The following is a 21,498-nucleotide window of genomic DNA, read 5'->3' as shown; positions in this document are numbered from 1 at the left end:
ACAAATAAATAAATAAATAAAATATACAAATAAATAAAATATACAAATAAATAAAATATACAAATAACTAAATAAAATATACAAATAAATAAATAAATAAATAAATAAAATATACAAATAAATAAAATATACAAATAAATAAAATATACAAATAAATAAATAAAATATACAAATAAATAAAATATACAAATAAATAAGTAAAATATACAAATCACTCATCTCAAAAAGATTCTAATAATAAAATAAAAAATATGGCTCTACTAGCAATAAAAAGTATAAATATAGACTTCAAAACCGCTTCATAGAATTGTCCAAATTTGGCAAAAAGCACACATGTATTGTTGGGTGTTGCACCATCATCGTTATATTCTGATAAGCGACTGTTTTTCATGTAGACATTCTTTGAATGGCTTTTAGAAATTTACTTACAAACTAATCCATCCCTAGCCAGGTCTTTATTTACCCCTCTTTCGCCAATGTTTTCTTTGGCCTTCTCCTACCAACTGACCCTGCTATTGCAACTGTTCTACATGTACTAACCCAAGAACTCTCCTCGATTATTTCATCACCATATTCGGTTCAACATGTTTTAGATGCTCGCATGTGTTGAACAAGTTTTAGAACTGACTTCCAAACTAACTCTTAAATCCATCCTTATCTCTTTCTCCCATGTTTTTCTTTGGTTCCCCTTCTACCCGGAACTACTGCCCTTCTCCATCTGTTCTACATTTACCAATCCAAGTACTCCCGCCCATTCTTTTAATGTGACCAACGAAGGATGGTGGTTGCAAATGATAACATTACTATTACTACAAAGATAAGAAGACTAAAAAATTGTCCTACTTCCTGTCGGTCTTAAAAATTTAACTTTTTGTAAAACGGAAATGAATATCAAATGAGGAAAAGGTTGAGAATTACAAATGTCATAATTGGTCATCCATCAAATCATGGCAGAGAATTTAAGACTCAATGTGCACTAATAGACTGTTTAGTCAACATTTTGTCCACACAACTCTAATATATATGCATATATATATATATATATATAACTACTTCATTTACTCACATAAATTTAATATACGAAAGTATAGATTTATGCGTAAACTTTAAGTATTTACTTCAAAAGTGCTCAGTTAGTAATTTATAAAATATATATGGCGATTAAGCTACACTGAATATTCTGCGTTTCATCCACTATAGGATTCGTCAGGCTTATACGTGAATTCTGTGGTTTAAGACTCAATGTGCACTAATAGACTGCTTGGATTGGTAAATGTAGAACAGATGGAGAAGGGCAGTAGTTCCGGTTAGAAGGGGAACCAAATAAAACATGGGAGAAAGAGATAAGGATGGATTTAAGAGTTAGTTTGGAAGGGGCGCGGTGGATACTAGAAAGCTGATTGGCTAACTAAAAATCCTCAACATATATAAAAACAAGAAGCAACCACAGAATTCGCACATAAGCCTGACGAATCCTATAGTGGATGAAACGCAGAATATTCAGTGTAGCTTAATCGCCATATATATTTTATAAATTACTATATATATATATATATGTGTGTGTGTGTGTGTGTGTGTGTGTGTGTGTGTAAATATGTTTCTTCAATTATATTTCACCTTTTATTTATACTAATCCTTTCATTTATGAAACTCAACGTAATTGTAATTACAGAGCATTTAACAAATAAATGACAAAAGTCTATATACCAAATTTCAAGATGTTGACCATCTTACCGTTTATTCCCTTAAGTTGACATGCACAATTTTTGAGAGCACCTGTTTCGTAGCACAAACTCATTCATTTAATTATTATATCAATCAATGAATATATATATATATATATATATATATATATATATATATATATATATATATAGGAAATTTATTACTGTGAGTCCAGAATGAGTTTACAAATTGTTTCAGCTAGAGGAAAATCCTCAAAGAGAGGAAAAAATCCAACTAGCATCCTCAGAATTCATAGATGGACTAAGTTATAAAGTCAAATAAGAATGGAAAAATCGTAGATAAAGGGGAGTTAGAAAAGAAGGGGGAGTGGTCTCACAGACCACTGGACTCACAGTAATAAATTTCCTATATACTGCTCTGACTACACATTGAGCACTCTAGTCCGGTTTTTTTCACCACTGGTAAATATATATATATATATATATATATATATATATATATATATATATATATATATATATATACATACAGAGAGAGAGAAAGAGAGAGAGAGAGAGAGAGAGAGAGAAAGAGAAAGAAAGGAGCATTGGTCGCTATGCCAATGCTAATGAAACTCAAAGCATGCTCCCTGGGACACATCAGTCACCTACAACGTCTTTATTGACCAAAAAGAAGTAGCTATAGTTGACAACTTCACCTACTTAAGAAGCTCCATAAATAGAACAGACAGTGTGAACTATGATTTTCAGCGCAAGATAGGTTAAACCTTGGCAACATTTAATCAGCTTTGCAAGATCTGGAAAATCAAAACCCTCCAATCTAAATCAAAACTTTATATTATTTTATTATTGGAATCCTTTAAGATAAGTAATTTGTATCATTTATATATTCATTCGCAGACTGTTATCCTCATCTTTATAGTTGTTGCTTCATGACTTTTTGGCCAACTATTCCTCTGACAAAGCCCATAGGAATACTTGTCCGAAATGTCGTGACGCAACAACTATGAAGATGATAAAACTTTATAACCGCAGCGTCTTGTCCAAACTGCTATATGGAAGTGAAACTTGGCATCTCAAAATCAATCAAGATGGGAAAGTAGATGCCTTAGAAAAGTTTTAGGGATCAAATGGAGCAATCAAACTACCAGTCAAGAAGTCAGAGACTGCATTACCCAACAAGTAGTATCGTCAATAATCTGCAAACGATGTCTAGACTGACCCGGACATATTGTAAGATTAAATCCAGAGAGATTTGCTGACCAAGTGCTTCAATGAAACCCTAACAAAAAAAGTGTGAAAGACAAACAATGAACTGGAATTAAGAGAGATTTGATCACAACGGGAAGAAACTGGAGGGATGCTGTGAATCTGGCATCAACAAGAAATCAACAACCCCTAGGGCCTACCGAATGACTTCGTTGAGATATGTGAGTTTAGGGAATCTTCAAGTGCTTTTTCTGCATGATAAGATGAGCAATGCATACGTGTCAACCAACTGACAACAAAAAATCCCGCCACCTCCAACAAAGTCCAACGTTTTCTCACCATGAGAGGGAGAGTTGCAACATGGTAGTACCAGAACTACATGTAATAATCCAGGAGGAGCCTAGCATCAGGTTGCATCATCCTCTTCTCATCTCTGTCTCTGCATGTGACAAGCAAAGACTTATCAAAGAACTGTAAATCAACAAAGTAAGAGCGATGACGTTGCTTCCACGTCATTCCTTTGTAAGTTCTAGGACCAAACCATTCCTAACTTTTGCATGCAACTACCGACCCTTGCTGATCTCAGTTGCAGAAGTAAAACCTGCGATCCCAAAAGTTAGCAAATAGCTGTGATTAACAAAGAGGACTTCATGCAGACCATAAAATTCTGAGGCACGATTATCGTGAGCTCTGTACAGAAGTCTGATTCGCTTAACAACAACAGCAGCACCTATGGACACTGCACAAACTTGTTTTCAGGGAGATGTTAAATCTTCAGCAACCGTCATTGACTGTTTCCGACAAACATCTTGAAACGTGCCGATTGATGCGAAGTATTTCGTTTTTCTAAAACGAAATTTGAATTATTCTAGCCAACACAGTTGCTATACATCAATATACCAAACCAACAATTGCATCAATTAGGCTTTTGTCTTTTGTTAACAAAAAAAAAGAAATAGATAAATTGTCCCTTTTATTTTCATTTTTATTTTAATGCTTCCCTTTTTTATATACATTTTTTCAAATTTATTTTCTCGTTTCAGTGATTTATATTCAAGGGCATTTTATTGTGATGAAAGGTAAGGTATTGGCACGGTTTTCTCTCTCCCACAGAGAAGCTGTCAATTCTCGCAGACCTTTCATCCTTTCAATCCCAATAATAACCATACACATACAGGTTTGAAGAATAGGCCTCAATCATGACAAATGGGAATTTTACCATAAAGAAGTACGGAGTGTGATAATCACACACACACACACACACACACACACACACACACACACACACACACACACACACAGAGCTCTTGTCTTCAGAAAACACTTTGCTTTGACAAGCTTCTGGACCTGACCTTCATGCCTGATCTGAAATGGAACACATACATTAAATCCGTTACCAAGGTTGCCAGAAAAATGGTTGGATCATTCTACTGCTCCAGAAGGTATCACACCTGATATGACCCTCTACTTATATAATCACAGTAGGTCAGAAAATGGACTTGGACTTTAAAACGTTATAGATAGCTGGGAAGCAGATCCATGGTATTGTGTTCCAGAGGTGAGCAATTCTGTGAAAACAACTTTGCTCATGGAATTTTCGTTTAGCTCTAAGAACAGATAGAGAGTAAGGGATTTGCTGGTAGTTTTTGTAGCTAATCGGGTGTTTGCTGTGAATGTCTTACGGGGGGGGGGGCAGAGAGTGAAGCACAGTCGAGCACCTGCCATGAATATAACGATAGAACAGAGATAGGCTCACAATGTCTTTTTCATGAGAAAAAGATAGCAGCGAGGAAAAAACGACATCACCCACTAGATTTCGAAGCCAGTTTTGTACCCTGTCCAGGCAAGAAAGGGTGTTCTGAGCAACGTCTCCTCAGATGTGGCAACCGTTCTTCATCTTATGACCTACTTAGTTCTTATATAAGTAGAGGGTTATATCGTTCTTCTAAAGTGTCCTCACGTCCAGATTGCATTTTTGGAAATTCACCAGCTGTGACAATTAGGCTTTAGTAGGGTGTATTCCAATTCCTGCTGTAGCTGTTCATTTGAACCCGAAATCATACAAATTGGTCAGTCATCTCATAAGATATATAGCAATAACATACTGAATTTTCAAGAGTCTACAATAATTTTAAATGCCTATACAAAACGTCTGGAAACTTATTGAAAGCACCTTTATTAGGATTTACACCATAACTATGTCGATCTTTCTGCATGCTATTCCATAAACATATTCCCAGATTTCAGAACAGAGGGGAATATAGCCATTAACGAACAGCTTCTCAACATGCACATTCTGCTGACGGCTTTGGCGATTGCACGTGTAACTTATTACAAATTTATGCTTTCCCAAAACGACACAGTACAATTAACTGCTTTTTCAAAGATAAGATATACATTTTACAACGAGTCGGCTATTAATTTTTTTTTTTTTTATTGCGGATAGATCGCAAATTACTCTAAGACATTAAAACCTTCGGATATGGCTTTCTTTTTATTACCATTTTTTTTTTTTCGACTAGAGTTGGTAAAAACATGATAACTTAGTTTATTATTAGGTAAAACAAAAAGTTTGGTTCCAATTGTGTAGAATTATCTATAATTTTACTTATTCCATTTTATACTATTGCGAAATATGTAATATAATACTAAATTATTACTCTGTCAGGTTTAAGTTTGAAATAGTATTTTTGCATACTCCTCCGCATTCATATAGAAGATAATTTTATTTCCAACGGACTGACGGGTTTAAGTTTAAAACTTACTGAAATAGCTTTTGTTGTTCTTGTTGTGCTTTGGTTGTGTATCAAATAACATATACAGCATAATCACGTGGAGACACCAGTTCCTGCAGGATCACCGAAGTTAAGCAACGTTGAACCTGGTCAGTACTAAATGGGTGACCATTTGGGACTTCCAGGTGCTGTATGTTCTCTCCGCTTATCTCGGCATTGTTTCCAGTCGTCCTGAATTTCTCTTTGCCACTGGACTCAAGCAGTGCTGATTCAGGAGAGGTGTGGCTGGAGATTGCACACCCCTTGCCTCACAATAACATGTGCAGCTGTCCTTACAGGGGGTATCCTTTGTCTTTCGAGACTGAATGGAGGTATCGATCAAATAGCACTTGGTCAATTTCATGGGTAGATATGCATTGTTTTTTCCTCCCGCCAACAAAAGCTTATCAAAAATAAACTTTGTGTCTTAATCTGTGCTTATGGGGAAGCAAACAACTATGGACTATTTATAAAAATAAAAAAATAATTAACAGACTGCTCTTCTACTCAGTGTTCATGACAAGTACTCATCTGAGCTTCAATCTATGGTCCTCTCCTGCCAAACTTTCACAAAAATCACTCATCTAATTACAACCACTATCAATAGTTTCCCCCACTCTCTATCTGTACTTAAATCCAAACGCAAATTCCATGAACAAACCTTCTTTTCTAAAACGGCCTGTCTGTGGAACTCTGTTCTGGCGGCCTGCTTTCCAGCTGATTACAACATGATCACATGGAAGTACATTTCTAAAAACCGCTCAGCACATGTAAAACAGATGTTAAAGCGAATATCATGATAACTGTTAAAAGCAGCTATAACATATTTTGGAGAGATTTCTTGGCCTTCGGGCCAAGGGCGGTCTATCAATTAAATGTGGTTAGGAGGGTTTTACAAACCATTTTTTAAATTTTTTCTCCCCCTGCCTTTGACACAAATGAATTATTGTATTATTATTGTTATCTTGATTTTACATGTCAATAAAATTTTTTTAAACGATCGGATTCTAAGTAGGACGTCTCTCAGTACGAAAGGGTGAATGCGGTATTATGGTGAAAGAGGATGCTAGCTAAGAGAATCTTTTCTTTAGTTCTTGAGTGACAAGGATGACCAACGACCCCCTTTTTCCCTCCTTTTTGAGTTGACCTTGTGCCTAAATTTTTTTATTTATGTTGAACTTACATTGTATTTTTGGCCTGAATAAAATATTTAATACCTCAAAGTGTAGTAGCTGTTCTGATACTACGCTTCTATTTTTTTCTCAGTTAATGGAGGAGAAATGCTTCACGACTGAGACAATTTTTGATTTTTGTTCCTTTCTCCACTAAAAAAAATTACCTTGGTGTCTAACTCTGCCCTCGTGGGGAGGCAAAGTAAATAAGAACTATAACATTTTTCTGTGTTAACATTTTAAGAAAGTCAACAAAACAAGTAAGATGGTTCGTAAGTCACTGCCTAGTTGTAGTTTTAAGCGGATTATGAAAATTTAAATATTAACTAAATCTGTTTCTTTATTCTTTATGTGGTTATCTTCTTTAAGCCAATTCCTAAAAGACGCTTTTATCTTTTTCCGGAGACAATTGGGTTATGGAGATGGGATCTTGAATAAAGATTTTCAAAGAAAATGCTAGTTTACAAGTTTTCTCTATCAACCTATTTTCAATTCTCTAACAAATTTGTCAACTTCAGCATTTTGGGAGAATTTTGTTTTATAAGGAAGTCAACACTTATCAAGACTCGAAGACCACTCGAGGATACGGGTTAATAGAACAACAGCATATTCTTTTCATTGTTTTGACTCTCGAGTGTGTATCCATTAATATCTTATATGCTTTTATATAAAGTGGAGTGGTTCTTGGTTGATTAACTGTGTCTAATTGTGTCGGATATATACTCGAGAGTCGAAACAATGATAAGGATATTCTGTTGTCATAGCCCTATTAATGAGTGTAGGTGGTCACAAAGACAACAGTGTAGTGATTTTTAGTAATGGAAATTGGGCAGAATTTGATTATTTAATAATTATCTATAATATAAATCTCACCTGTCTGTTAAATTGTATGTATGTATGTATGTATTGTTGTATCATAAAGGGGGTACCGTTATATGATCATCTAATGTTCTGTCTATTTGTGATATATTCATATCTAATTGTTCATGTGCTTTTGGGTGTGTGTGTGTGTGTGTGGTACATGTATGTTAGACATACGTTCTTCATGCGTCGTTGATCTTGTCCACCTAGAATTCATCTCGTTCTTGGAGGGGAGACTGGAAACCCGTTTTGGACGAATATTCATTCACTCCAAGACGATGAATGGTTTTATATAGTTTTTATTCACCTTCCAGGTCTCGATCGCAGAAGAATGGAAAGTGAATGTCTTTGCTTGCTTGGTTCTTATTTTCACACACGTCAGCGCCCCCCACCCCCTCCAATGAAGGGGAAGGGACGACCTGTTAAGTCGTCCGTTGTACTCTACGTCCAAGCCCAAACTCCCTGACTCCAGCTAACCTGAGCACGTGACTCACATGCAGATCATCAGCTGACCCTCACTTCCGGTAAAACGTGTCTACAATATGATTTACCATATTTCTTTCTTATGTTCGACCTATTTCCTAACACAGGAAGGGCATCCAGCCTATAAAACAAATTATTAACACACACACACATTATATATATATATATATATATATATATATATATATATATATATATATAGTGTATCACAAAAGTGAGTACATCCCTCACATTTCTTCAAATATTTAAGTACATCTCTTCATAGGACAATACTTACAAAATGATTTTTAGCACAATGAAAAGTAATCGGCCTGCAACATATATAACAGAGTTAATTTATTTCCCATTCAAAATAACTCAAAATACAGCCATTAAAAGCTAAATCCCTGGCAACAAAAAGTGTCGACAAATTCTCACAAGGATGAAACACAGAATATTCTGTGTAGCTTAATTGCCATATATATTTTCATAACTTATATATATATATATATATATATATATAATACAACTTCGTCTGTGTGTGTGAGTTCGTTCCTGAAATGGCTGAACAGATTTTCTTTAAAATTTACACAACTTTAGTGTATAAGTCTGGGGGTGATCTTAGTTAAATGTTGTCTCAGAATACCCCCGAAAATTAGCGATAAGCGAAACCGTTATTTTAATTCCTCTATCATCGGTAAAGCCATTTTCCATGTCGTCGCTTAACAACAATGATAGAACAACGGGCTGTGAAAATTCTACTGTGGGTAGCGTGTTTTTTTTTTTTTTTTGTTTTTTTTTTGCATGACGTGGTCTGTAAGTTTAAACTCCGCACGTAAATTTCAATTTTCATTAACTGCAAAGAATTTTATTAAAATTCACGTTTTTTTCTTTGCATGACGTGGTTTGTAGGTGCAAACACTGCACGTAAATCCATTAATGTTTTTTTCGTTAACTGAAAAGAAGTTTATATAAAATACTTTTATAAAAGAAACACTGGTTACTCAAGAGTGCAATGTAGAATAACATACATTTTGGACTAAGTTACTGCATTGGAGGCATGTGAAGCTTCCTCCCGGGCGATTTCACGGATTTAGATGACAACAAAAATATAGGAGTGTGAAATATTCGTTGATTATCATTCAATCCCGGGCAACGTCGGGTCTCCCTGCTAATATGTATATATATATATATATATATATATATATATATATATAGAGAGAGAGAGAGAGAGAGAGAGAGAGAGAGAGAGAGAGATAGATAGATAGATATATAGATTCAGCCACTCTGATGAGTCGTAGACGACGAAACACGTGTCAGTGGATAAGTATATTTAAAAAATAATATATATATATATATATATATATATATATATATATATATATATATAGAGAGAGAGAGAGAGAGAGAGAGAGAGAGAGAGAGAGACGGTGAGAGCCATCTTTCTGTAATTTGATAACTGCTTATAATGCATATTTTATACAAGAATTTCAAAGAATGCTTAAGATAACTTTATTGATCACAATTCATTCATTCATTTCTTGTTTTGGCAATTCAATAATAAAAAAAATACAAAACAATATTCTGGCATCAGAAGTTCCATGCTCTGCTTAGTGGTTCTCTTCTTTAGTTGTATGGAATCCGTTTACTCTTGGTTGGGCTCCAAACATTACAGTTACCACAATAAATAAAAGACTGCAACAAGAAAGCCCCCTTACAATAGAGCCTAATTAGCCACTTCTGTCAGTTCATCTCTCTGCAATTTTAACTTCTATTTAGATTTACTTTTTTTTTTTTAAATGATCCCTATTTTCATTTCCATTCGATTCGTCTTTTTAAGTTCGTTTTCTTCCGTTTCTCTTTCTTCTCTTTTCCTCTTTTCAACTTTCATGAATTCTTCCTCACTTTCCCAGGTTTTATTCACTTCCAACTTCGCAGCTCATTTCTTGCAACCTGTTTTTTAAACTTGTTTTTAATTCTTTTAGTCTGTTGAAATTTGAATTCAAATCAAAATGCATTGGCAAAAGATTGCAAAATGCAACAAGCCATGGAAATGTGCAGCTAGAAAACGTGTACTTTTATATACCGTTTTAATATTTGTCCGAGGCGACTTTAAGCCCTGATACAATAAACATGGTCACTACATCTCTCTCTCTCATATATATATATATATATATATATATATATATATATATATATATACAAGGTGACCCAAAAAAAAACGGGCCCCAACTCTAATTAGCCCTGTTTCTTAGGCCCGTTTTTTGGGGGTCATTAGCGGTAAATCGGCTATTAGGAATATTTTTTGCTTATGAATAACTCACAGCTTCTTCCTATATAAATTAGCAAAATTCAACAAGCTATCAAAAGTACAACTAGAAGATATGTATGTCTATATATCACGTAAATGTTTGTCCAAGGCGACTTTAAGCCTGGATATGGTAAAATGGTCACTACATCTCTCTTTCTCTCTCTCTCTCTCTCTCTATATATATATATATATATATATATATATATATATATATATATATATATATATATATATTCTAGTATGCTATCCGGAGTTGCCCGATTGTAAAATACGCTTAAATATGATATTTTAATTCATGCAGATTTCGTATTTATATATACACTAGCAAAAGTAATCCTCGTTGACTGGGTTCAAAAACAGCCTACAGAAAATGAACTCTGATTTATGAAAGTATGATAGGTTATGAAAAGGAAGCGTTGTAAAGAGATAGCTTCGAATTTGGGGATATCAAAATCAAAATATGATGAAAGTAAAAATAAAATAGATAAACCCCATAATTTATTATACCATACCTGTTCACACCGAAACACTTATCACAATATTCTGTGGATCTATATTAAAAACCTTGTTAAACTTTGTGACATATTTTCATTCTATGGAGGTCAGGCGCGAACGAACACCACATAATTTTATTATACCATATTTCTTCAAACTGAGACATAATTATCAAAGTATACTTATGCAGATAGATATGAAAAGTCTTTATTAAAGTTTGTGCCTGTTTCCATTCTATGGAGGCCAGGTGCGAACGCATACCCCACAATTTTATTATACCATCCCTATTTAAGTTAAAACATACTTTTCAAAGTATTATTATGTACATCTATGTCAAAAACACTTGTAAACGTTTTTTTTTTAATTTTTAAATTTTTTATTTCCATACTTTGTGGACCAGGCGCGTACGCAGACCCCACAATTTTAATGAATCATCATTATGCCAGATCAAACATACCCATTCCTGTGTCTCGATACATCTTCTATCATTATATGTAATCAGTTTTCTATAATAGTCAATCATATAGCAGCCTATTCGTGACCAGACACACACACAGACGTTCAGCTTTATATATATATATATATATATATATATATATATATATATATAGTCATCCACATACAGTACTGTTTCGCTGTTTCACAGCTCATCAGCTAGACAGGCAACTATCTCAAACTGTACGGCAGTCAAGGCTCCTAACCATTACGCTATTGGCGGCTGCTAAACGAGTAGTGAATTTAACGATGTTTTGACATTGTCCAAAATACCTCCGCTCGATTTGTTTACATATATAAACACACATACACAAGATGCAAACAAGCAAGCAAGGGCGACCGGATGGTCCACAGAGTTTTATAATTATTAGAAAGATATATCTGTATATATACTGTTATGGAACCGTTACCTACTCATTAATGGACTCTTCCAAGCACTATATTAATCGAAAGCCAAGTACTCTCGACGGCATGGGAATATCTACCAAGATCCGACTGACAAGTAAGCCTCGCTTACGTCCATCATCTTTCTCTGTAACTTTGTTCTTTAATATATCTTTAAAACATGTTTATATATATATATATATATATATATATATATATATATATATATATATATATATATATATATATATATATCTTTAAAGCATATACCATGTTCCGAGTTGTTCTTCCGTGGTCCCAATTTTCTGGTCCATATATATATATATATATATATATATATATATATATATATATATATATATATATATATATATATATATAAGCCCTTATTTCTTTGGGTAGCACTGTCGTAAATGTATCTCACCTGCTACTTAATTGGTTATAAAGCGAGGCCCGCTGTTTTTTTTTTTTTTTGCTTGTAAATAAACAAACAGCTCAAGCACTGCAAAAGCAGTGGGCGAATGTTTATTTTAATGGACATTTGAAAAAGTCGTTTGCAAGTACCGACCCAATGGGCCAGCGGTTAGAACTGCTGATTATCAGCGCAATAGTTGTAGATTCAATCTCTGGCTGGGGAAAGGTGCTAGTCTAGTCGCACTAATGAGTTATGATATAACAAAACAATACTGTATGGGAAGGAATATATATATATATATATATATATATATATATATATATATATATATATGTTTTGAGAAAAATAGAAAAACCGAATGAAATTATTAAAATAATCAACGTTTCGTCCTTATTTCAGAGGACATCTTCAGGATAATTGAAGTAAAAATGCAAGAAAAGAAAAAGTCATAGATACTACGAAAAAGAGGACAGTTTTTGAATCCTACCCATGTCGGGAAGGACAAACATATGTGTACGTGTCCCATATATATATTATCGCTTTTTCATTGGCTGATCAACGTGATCAGCGCTCGGCATATTCCAGCAGTTTACATCAGCTGCCAGTTGAGCCTAAATCAACAATTATGAAAATCCAATGCGCTAAATGCAGAAATACCTACATATATATATATATATATATATATATATATATATATATATATATATATATATAGAGAGAGAGAGAGAGAGAGAGAGAGACGAACAGACAGAGATTGATAAATAGATATAAATTACATCAAATTTATTAGCAAAAAAAAAAAAAAATATCCATGTAAAAAGATAGTACGACATAAACAGTCTGAATGTTTGTTCAAAGCGTCTTTAAAGCTTGATAGTATAGCTATCGTCACTATCTCATCTGATAGACTTTGTTCATAGATTTCCGTTTAGGCCCCCTCCTCCCAGGTACATAGAGGAAGAAAATAATCTTTTTACAGTCGTTACATGTAGACAAGTTTTCTGCTGTGAATGTTTTACAAGGAGAAGTTAAAGATTGGAGCTCAGTCGAACACATACCATGAAAATAACGATAGAGTAGAGGAAGACTAGCAACGTCTCTTCTGTGAGGAAGACAAAGTAGAGAAGAGAAAAAAAAAAACAGACCTCACTCGGTTTTGTACCCTATCAAGGTAGGGGAGAGTGCTCTGAGCAGCACCTCCCGAGATGTCGCAACAGTTTTCTATCTTGCGACGTACCTGGCTCTCATGCAGATGGAGCATTGCATCAGGAATGAGATATTTTCTGAGGCAGAAAAATAATCCAAACATTTTTTTTCCAGTGACATTAGAAACAGATCTGATGCAAGTCATCCATTTCAGGTCTGTAGTGAAAGTCAGTGATATAACTCTATGGTGCACCGCTGATGTAATCGCTCTTGAATTCCTAATCAGCTTCTTTAAATTATCTAGTCATTTTGAGCAACGACTATTCAGATTGTGATCAATGGTTAAAGATAATAGATACTAATATAACAAGATGATCAGTGTTCCCGGGCTGAATATTGGCATTTGTCACACACGCTTCAGACTGTACAGTCAAGAATGGATCAAGAAATGAGCCTTGCTGATCTTCACGAGCTGAAAGGTGGATCGAGATAGTAATAGTAATCTTTGCAAATCTGAATTTTTTAGATGAGATGTGAATGTTTGTATTGTTTTGGTTTCTCGGACGATTATTCTCATCTTGGGTGTTATTGGCACAACGTTTCGATCGTTGTAACCTACGACCTTCCTCAAGTGTTTAAAAAAAAAAAAAAATGAAAACATGCATGGGACGTCTGTCTGCTGTTTCGTAAAACATTTTTTCCCCCACTAATACTGACAATTAGCATAGATATTCGGCCTTACGAAATATCTTAGTGACCCATGAAGATTAGACTTTCTTTATGATTTAAGGACATATCTTCAAACCCACGGTCAGAATTCTTGCAATGCAGAGCTTAACCCTCTTTTCCTTAGTTGAGAGGGAAAAAAACATGAATTTCACACCCGAGGAAGGTCGTAGGTTACAACGACCAAAACGTTGTGTCAATGAGAATAATTGTCCGATAACCAGAACAATACAAACGTCAGTGATAGATGCTTATCAAAACGTGGTGCCTACTACAGTGGAGCGCCAATCCATTTCAATTAAGTCTACTTAATAAACATTCATTTTCATTTTCTTTCAATTGCATTAAGAACCCGACAGCTGTACTTCCTGTCAGCTAGACAAATAGAGATTCGACATAAAGAGTGTGAATATTTTATAGAGTTATCAATTACATAGTACAACAAGCTGTGTAGGTATTTCTGCATTTAACGCACTGAATTTTCGTAAACGTTGACTTAGGCTTGACTGGCAGCTGATGTAAAGTGCCGGAATATGCCGAGAGCTGACCAAGTTGATCAGCCAGTGAAAAAGCGATGCCAAATCGAAGCAAACGACTTTTAGTTAGGTGGAAGAAAAAAATTTAGTTTTTAGTCGCACACAAACTTAATCAATCCAAACCCTAACTTCTACAGTTTCCTTCCCACGAAAAAAATAACATAAAAATTTTTTTACAGAAAATAAAGCAAACAAGAAAATTCTAACAACTTTTCTTGGAAAAAAACAAAAACAAAAACAAAAAAAAAAAACATAGAATTAAATTTAAAAAAAAAATTTCCTAACAATAAACATTAAAATCTTACAAAAAAAATAAAATTTTTTTCTTTAAAATTCTCTTGAAAAAAAAAAATGTTCCTATTTTTTTACAACAAAAAGTTTTTCTTTAATTATTAATGAAACTTACGGTAAGTTGTTATATTTTATTTTATTGTATTATCATTTTTTTTTTCATCATAATTTGTATCTAATAAATGTTTTTTCTAGCATTTTTAAATTTAATTGGCACTCCGCATATTCCAGCAGTTTACGTAAGCTTCTGGTCGAGCCTGAGTCAACATCACAGAAATCCAGTGCACTAAATGTAGAAGTATCGCTATGTAAAAAGACAGCAGATGTATAGAGTGTAAATATTTGTCCAAGGCCGTTTTAAACCGGAATATGATAGGCTTCATTACTACCTCTTCTCATACGCTGGTCTAAAGAGCTGCAACATGGACAGAAAATGCTGCTTTCGACCTTCAGACGAAAGACCTATGGTAGATATGTTGCTGCGTTCCATGGATACCACAACTGGGCTATGTGGTAAAAATCTTAAGGAAAACGTCCCTTTAAATTCCTGTTGATTATTTTATACAAGTTGGGTGTTCTCGCATCCTCTGCTGCTTATGTGAGTAATCTGCATCCCAAGATCAGTGACAATGATGCACCAATCTTTATACATATATGGCATATATATCTTTATAGATATACGGCATAATCACGTTGACACACCGGTTCCTGTCAGATCACCAAAGTTAAGCAACATTGAGCCTGGTCATTAATAAAATGGGTGACCAATTTGGGAATTCCGGGCGCTGTATGTAGGAGAACGTAAACACTTCCCTGCAAGAGTTGATAAAACTTAATGTCGACACCTCCCCTAACGGGGATATACTTGCGCCTGGGGATCGCTTGTGAATTTCATGCTCCCATGGAACTCCCACCTTTAGAGGAAGCTGGTTAAACCCAAATAGGTCTAGTGTTTGTATTATTTGGATTCATTGGACTACTGTTCTCATCTTAAGTGTGATTTTACCAACGTTTCAGTCAATGTAAACTCCGACCTTTTTCAGGTGTAGCTTGTCGAACTCGGGAATTTGGATAGAATTTAGACCGGAACCCTTTATTTATTTCATGGGGGTAGCATGTTCTTGACTGGATAGAGATCCTAAATAATTCGCAATTGTATTTTTTCGGTCGCCTTCACTGAGAATTGAACCTTTAACCTTCAGGAGTATACATACACATACATATACATATATATATATATATATATATATATACATACATGTAAATACATACATATACATACATACATACATACATACAAGTGATGGGACGAATCCAATATATTTACTGATTCCGATAGAATTGTTGATTCTCTTCTAAATTTCTAATTCTGATACAATTACTGATTCTGATTCGTTTTAAATTTCTAAATATAAGGTTGCTTTTTTTTCGGGGGGTGGGGGTGAGAGGTTGGATTACTGTAAAAGTTAATGTAATATATGTATATATTTTCGCAAACGTAAAAATACACTTGTGGAACTTAATCTATGAATTTTTTTGCATTATTTGGATTCTTCAGACTATCAGAAACGTAATATATTTATTTTTTTTGTTTAACTGGTAGTTTGAAATCAACAAATAATCATTATTTTATCATTACGAAAGTTAAGTTTCAATCAAACAAAAACACAGAGGAATCGTTTTTGGCATCAGAAAATGAGAACACTCTTTTCCGATTCCGATATGTCCAAAAGTTCTGATTTTTTCGTTTTTGATTAATCGTCTAAACACTAATAAATATATATATATATATATATATATATATATGTGTGTGTGTGTGTGTGTGTGCGTTTACGTACGTGTGTGTGTGTGTATATATATATATATATATAAGTATGTATATATATATGTATAGATATATATATATTATATATGTGTATATATATATGTATCTATATATATATATATATATATATATATATATATATATGTATACATATATATATATATATATTACTAGCAGGGGTGCCCGGCGTTGCTCGGGTGTTTGGAGGTGTATGCTGTGCAAAAAAAGCAAAAAAACAAAAAAAATGGTTAATTTTTTAAAACTTTGACCCCTATTATGACCCCTTAAAATTTATTGTTTCGGGCTCAAATCACTTTATTAAGTTAGTTCAAGGAACCTATATCTAAAATTTCAAGTGTCTAGACCCAAAATTGTCGGAGGAGTTTGGTAGAGTTCTTAAAGGTCAAATCGTTGAAATTTGACCCCTTAACAGCCAAATTTCTGGCTGACACCCGTCACATCGATTTTTCCAAATCTCAGTACCCGGTACTTCAAATTTCGAGTCTATAGACTAAAAATTGACAGAGTTATTGCGTAGGGAAATGTACACAGACAGACAGACACACAGACAGACAGACAGACACATTCACTTTTATAGATATATAGATATATATATGTATATGTATATATATATATATATATATATATATATATGTATATATATTTGCATATATGCGTGTATATATATGTGTATATATATATATATATATATATATATATATATATATATATATATATATATATGTTCTCCCTGGATCGCCACCTTGTCGTGGTGGAGAACCTTGTGTGTTCCAATGAACCTGAGAGCGATGCCGTCCAGAGCCTAGGCTCCTGGTAGGGCCACCCATGGCGGTAAGGTTGAAAGGGAGGTTCCAGACAAAGAGTGATCCAAAAGACCTCAACGGCTGATGCGGCGGATGATGACAATAATGACACAACGGCACTGAAGGCGGATGAAGGCTGCAACAGAAGAGGGTCTCCATGCCATTGGAATCAGGCCCTCCTCTGCCAAGGGGCCGTGTGGCAGCTGCAGCCGCATCACTCTCCCCACGTTAAAGGACATCACGCGCAGGCGTTCTACCGAAAGGGAACACATCCTACTCTACATCATGGATGGAAAAGTCTTGTGACAGTTTTAGTCATTAAGCTCCCGGACTGAGGCAAAAAAAAAAATGTACCTAATTATTAAACGTTTTATTAAATAAAATTATCTAAGTACAATTTGGAGGTTATTTTTATTATCTCCACTTCGTCGAACACTGAATTTCTTCAATATCTTAGCAGCTTGTCTCATTTTTATTCCATTTTCATTATTTTTTTCTCATTTGTATTTCACTTCAAGAAATTTCTCTCTCTATCTCTCTCTCCTCAAGCACAAACTTTCTCATTTACATCAAGAACATAAACTAATCTCTGCTTTGAATAAAACCTACATTTTTTTTCAACCTCATTCACCGATAAATACAGCAAGCATTTCTGATTGCTTTTCGGGTGATTTTTTTTTTATAGTCTTTATAGCATCGACTAAAAAAGACATACAGTGTGTAGAGATTCGCAGAAAGACTTAAATGCAGACCAAGTCAAGAGAAATGCCAGAAAGCGCCGGAAGAATTAAAACTTCCAAGATATTGGATAAACAACAAAACAAATAAATAGCAATTTATTTGATAAGTATTTTCCATTCCAAAGTTTTCTTGTTTCATTTTATTTTCTAGAATTTTTTGACATTTAAATTACCCCCCCCCTCCCCATCTACAGACGGGAAATTGCGTTGAAAAATGATTGGTCATTTTCTTATTTCTCTTCTAATCTTACTGACTGAAAAGTGAGTACAGAACTGATGAGACAATCGTCATCATTACCATGGTGATGATTATGATGATGGTGATGATTATGATGATGAAGAAAAAAAAGCATCTATAGTAACAAAGCCCGCAGAAATTCCACAGTCAATTAAAAGAAATAAATTTTAATTTATCACTTTAAAAATTAACTTTTGTTCACCTCAAGTTTGAAAAGCAACTAATGCTGAACGCTTAAATCAAAACAAAAACAAAGACGGCAATATGAGGCTGCCACCTTTGGAGTTCTGAGAATTGTTCAAAAGTCGAAATTAAAAAAAAAAAAAAAAAAATATTGGTAGTAATCCAATCCACCAAATATCACCCTGACATTTATTGAATGGATTTCTACCAGAACTGTGTTTTTATTTTCGAGTTTGAGCGATTATTGGGATTCCAAAAGGTGACAATCTTATGTCACTATATTATTTTCGATATAACTTAAGCGTTTAGCATTATCTGCATTTCAAACTTAAAAAAAAGAAAAGAAAAAGAAAACGTTTTCAAGTAAGTTAAACATCAAAAACTTATTCAGGTAGGTAAAATAGCAGTTTATCTTGCCTTTGGTAACATTTGTGTTATATTCGTTTTTTTTTTTTTACCACTTTTTCGGTTTGTTGTCTATAGTAAAACATGCCTCATCCATGCAATGTTATTTTATGTCTAAAATTTCTTTAAATTTAACATGTATTCAATTACAAAACGCCCTTTAGATTTGCGTGATATTCGAACCTTGGGTATTGACGTTGTAAATGCTACTGCCTTGATATGTACTCTCTCTATTTCTCTTTTTGTCAACCAATCACATGTTTCTATATAAATACTAGCCTCGTTGCCCGGTGTTGCCCGGCGTTGCCCGGGTGTTTGGAGGTGTGCATTGAGCAAAAAAAAAAGTTGTAGTGGGCAGGTAGGCTCGAACCCGTGACGTAAAGGTGGAAAAAAAGTGGAGATGTGTGTAAGGGTGTTGGTTGAGCATAAAAAAAAGTGGTAGTAGGCAGGCAGGCTCAAACCTGTACTGCAAAGGAGTAAAAGAAAGTGAAAAAAAAAAAAGAAAGTGACGTGTTACCTGCTACGCCAGTCACCAAACCGGAAATGACGTATGTTCAAATTAAAGCTAGACAATTGAAAAGAGGGGATGACTTTCGAAAATATCGGCGAAAAAAGTGACCCTTCCCTGTAGAAAAGTGCCCAGTTGAGGATGAAAGAATTAATGATTTTGGCCAATTTTTTTTATATTTGTCGTCCAAAGGGCCGTGCTTCAATATGATACCGATCTTGTGAAAATCCGTCGCCTTTGTTGAAAGTTTTAGACATACATACATACATACATACATTTAAACAGACAGGTGAGATTTATATTATAGAAGATGAACAGAGAAACACCATTATGTTTTAGTAGTATATATAGGGTTACCTTAAACTTGATTACATCTGGTTTGCCGATAAAGCCGCAACCTTTCAATTCTCTACCAGCCAACATCGGGTTTTTTACTACTGGGTTCCTCAATTTCTCCATTTGTCTCTCCATGATTTCCTATTGAATAAAAAAGACGAATCAATGAAATTAAATTTCAAACCGAACCAATAAAATCTAATTTAATTTGAAAATTGTTTTTTTCTGTTACTACACCAATCACACTAAAGGAAATGCAGAATCTTGATTCACCGTAGATGATCTGATGCTTTTGATCAACAATTTTAACGATCCCTAGTTCATATCAAACGCTTTTGTTTCTTTTTAATTATTAATGTTAAATATCTAAGCAACGTACACTGAGGAATCATTTTGATAAAAAAGCATGCACCTGGTCAAATGCAAGAACTATAAAATTATTATCAAATGTACCAAAAGATCATTTAAATAAAACTTATGAACCTGACATCATGTTTCATATCTGCACCCTGTATACCGAAAAATCATTTGGACAAAAGCGTGCACCCGATGACAATTGCAAGAACAACAAAATAATTACCAAATGTACCAAAAGATCATTTAAATAAAAATTATGAACCTAACATAGACACTTGCATAGAAAGACACAACAAACTTGATCAATTGTCAAAAAGATGAGTTTAAAGTATGATATCAAAAAGGTCATTTTTGGTAAAAGGCTACATAGGTGTAATCAGTAGCAAAATCAAGTCAATTCGGTGAAACGATAATGGTCGAATAAAACGCCCTTGGGGTGTGGGAACAGTGACGATTTCGTCCTATGGTCACAATTGGTTATAAAATAACAAAAAGATATTGAAAAGGATATTGTTGTTGGTTGAAGATTTGGGCCCCTCCAAGAATCAACCTGTTGAATTTATATGCATACACCCCCCTAAAATCCAACGATTCCTAACCGGCACTGAGTATAATGATTGTTATATTTTCATATCTCAGTGTGTCATTATTCTTTTGAACACAACAAAAATACAACTTACAAATCGATATCTTGCTGTCATGTTGATCTATACAGATTTGCAATTCTCTAATAGTATCCACCATCATTTAACTGTCAATCAAGTCATTTCATTAAGAATTATGGATGAGTGGTTTAAGCATATAATATATATATTATATATATATATACAAACACGTGTATATACATGTATATTTATGTATGTATATGTATATACGTATGTATATGTATATGTATATATATATATATATATATATATATATATATATATATATATATATATATATATATATATATACGTGTATATCTATGGCTAAAAACATTAATTCTTCACCATCAACTGCACACTTTTCTACAGGGAGGGGGTCGCTTTTTTTACCGATATTTTTGAAAGTCATCTCCTACGCCACTTCGGTTTGGTGGTGGTTGTAACAGCAAAAACGTCACGTTTTTTCCTGTTCT

At 34.0% G+C, this 21,498-nt stretch overlaps 1 protein-coding gene across 3 annotated transcripts in view; it reads right to left on the bottom strand.

Moving 5' to 3' along the window:
- The window catches only part of LOC145261207 (cilia- and flagella-associated protein 74-like), a 2,330,915-nt gene that overhangs the window by 2,145,226 nt on the left and 164,191 nt on the right, over positions 1-21,498 (bottom strand). For all 3 annotated transcript variants that reach the window (XM_080119545.1, XM_080119548.1, XM_080119547.1), the window contains exon 14: positions 20,043-20,162. In XM_080119545.1, coding sequence (XP_079975671.1) covers positions 20,043-20,162 — 120 coding nt within the window. The remainder of the gene's footprint in view (positions 1-20,042; positions 20,163-21,498) is intronic.

This window comes from Euprymna scolopes, chromosome 37, assembly GCF_053919585.1.
Source record: "Euprymna scolopes isolate OS-2025 chromosome 37, ASM5391958v1, whole genome shotgun sequence".
Classification (NCBI taxonomy): Eukaryota; Metazoa; Mollusca; class Cephalopoda; order Sepiida; family Sepiolidae; genus Euprymna; species Euprymna scolopes.
The sequence above is the reverse complement of the archived record's forward strand: the minus strand, read 5'-3'. Positions and strand labels throughout refer to the sequence as shown.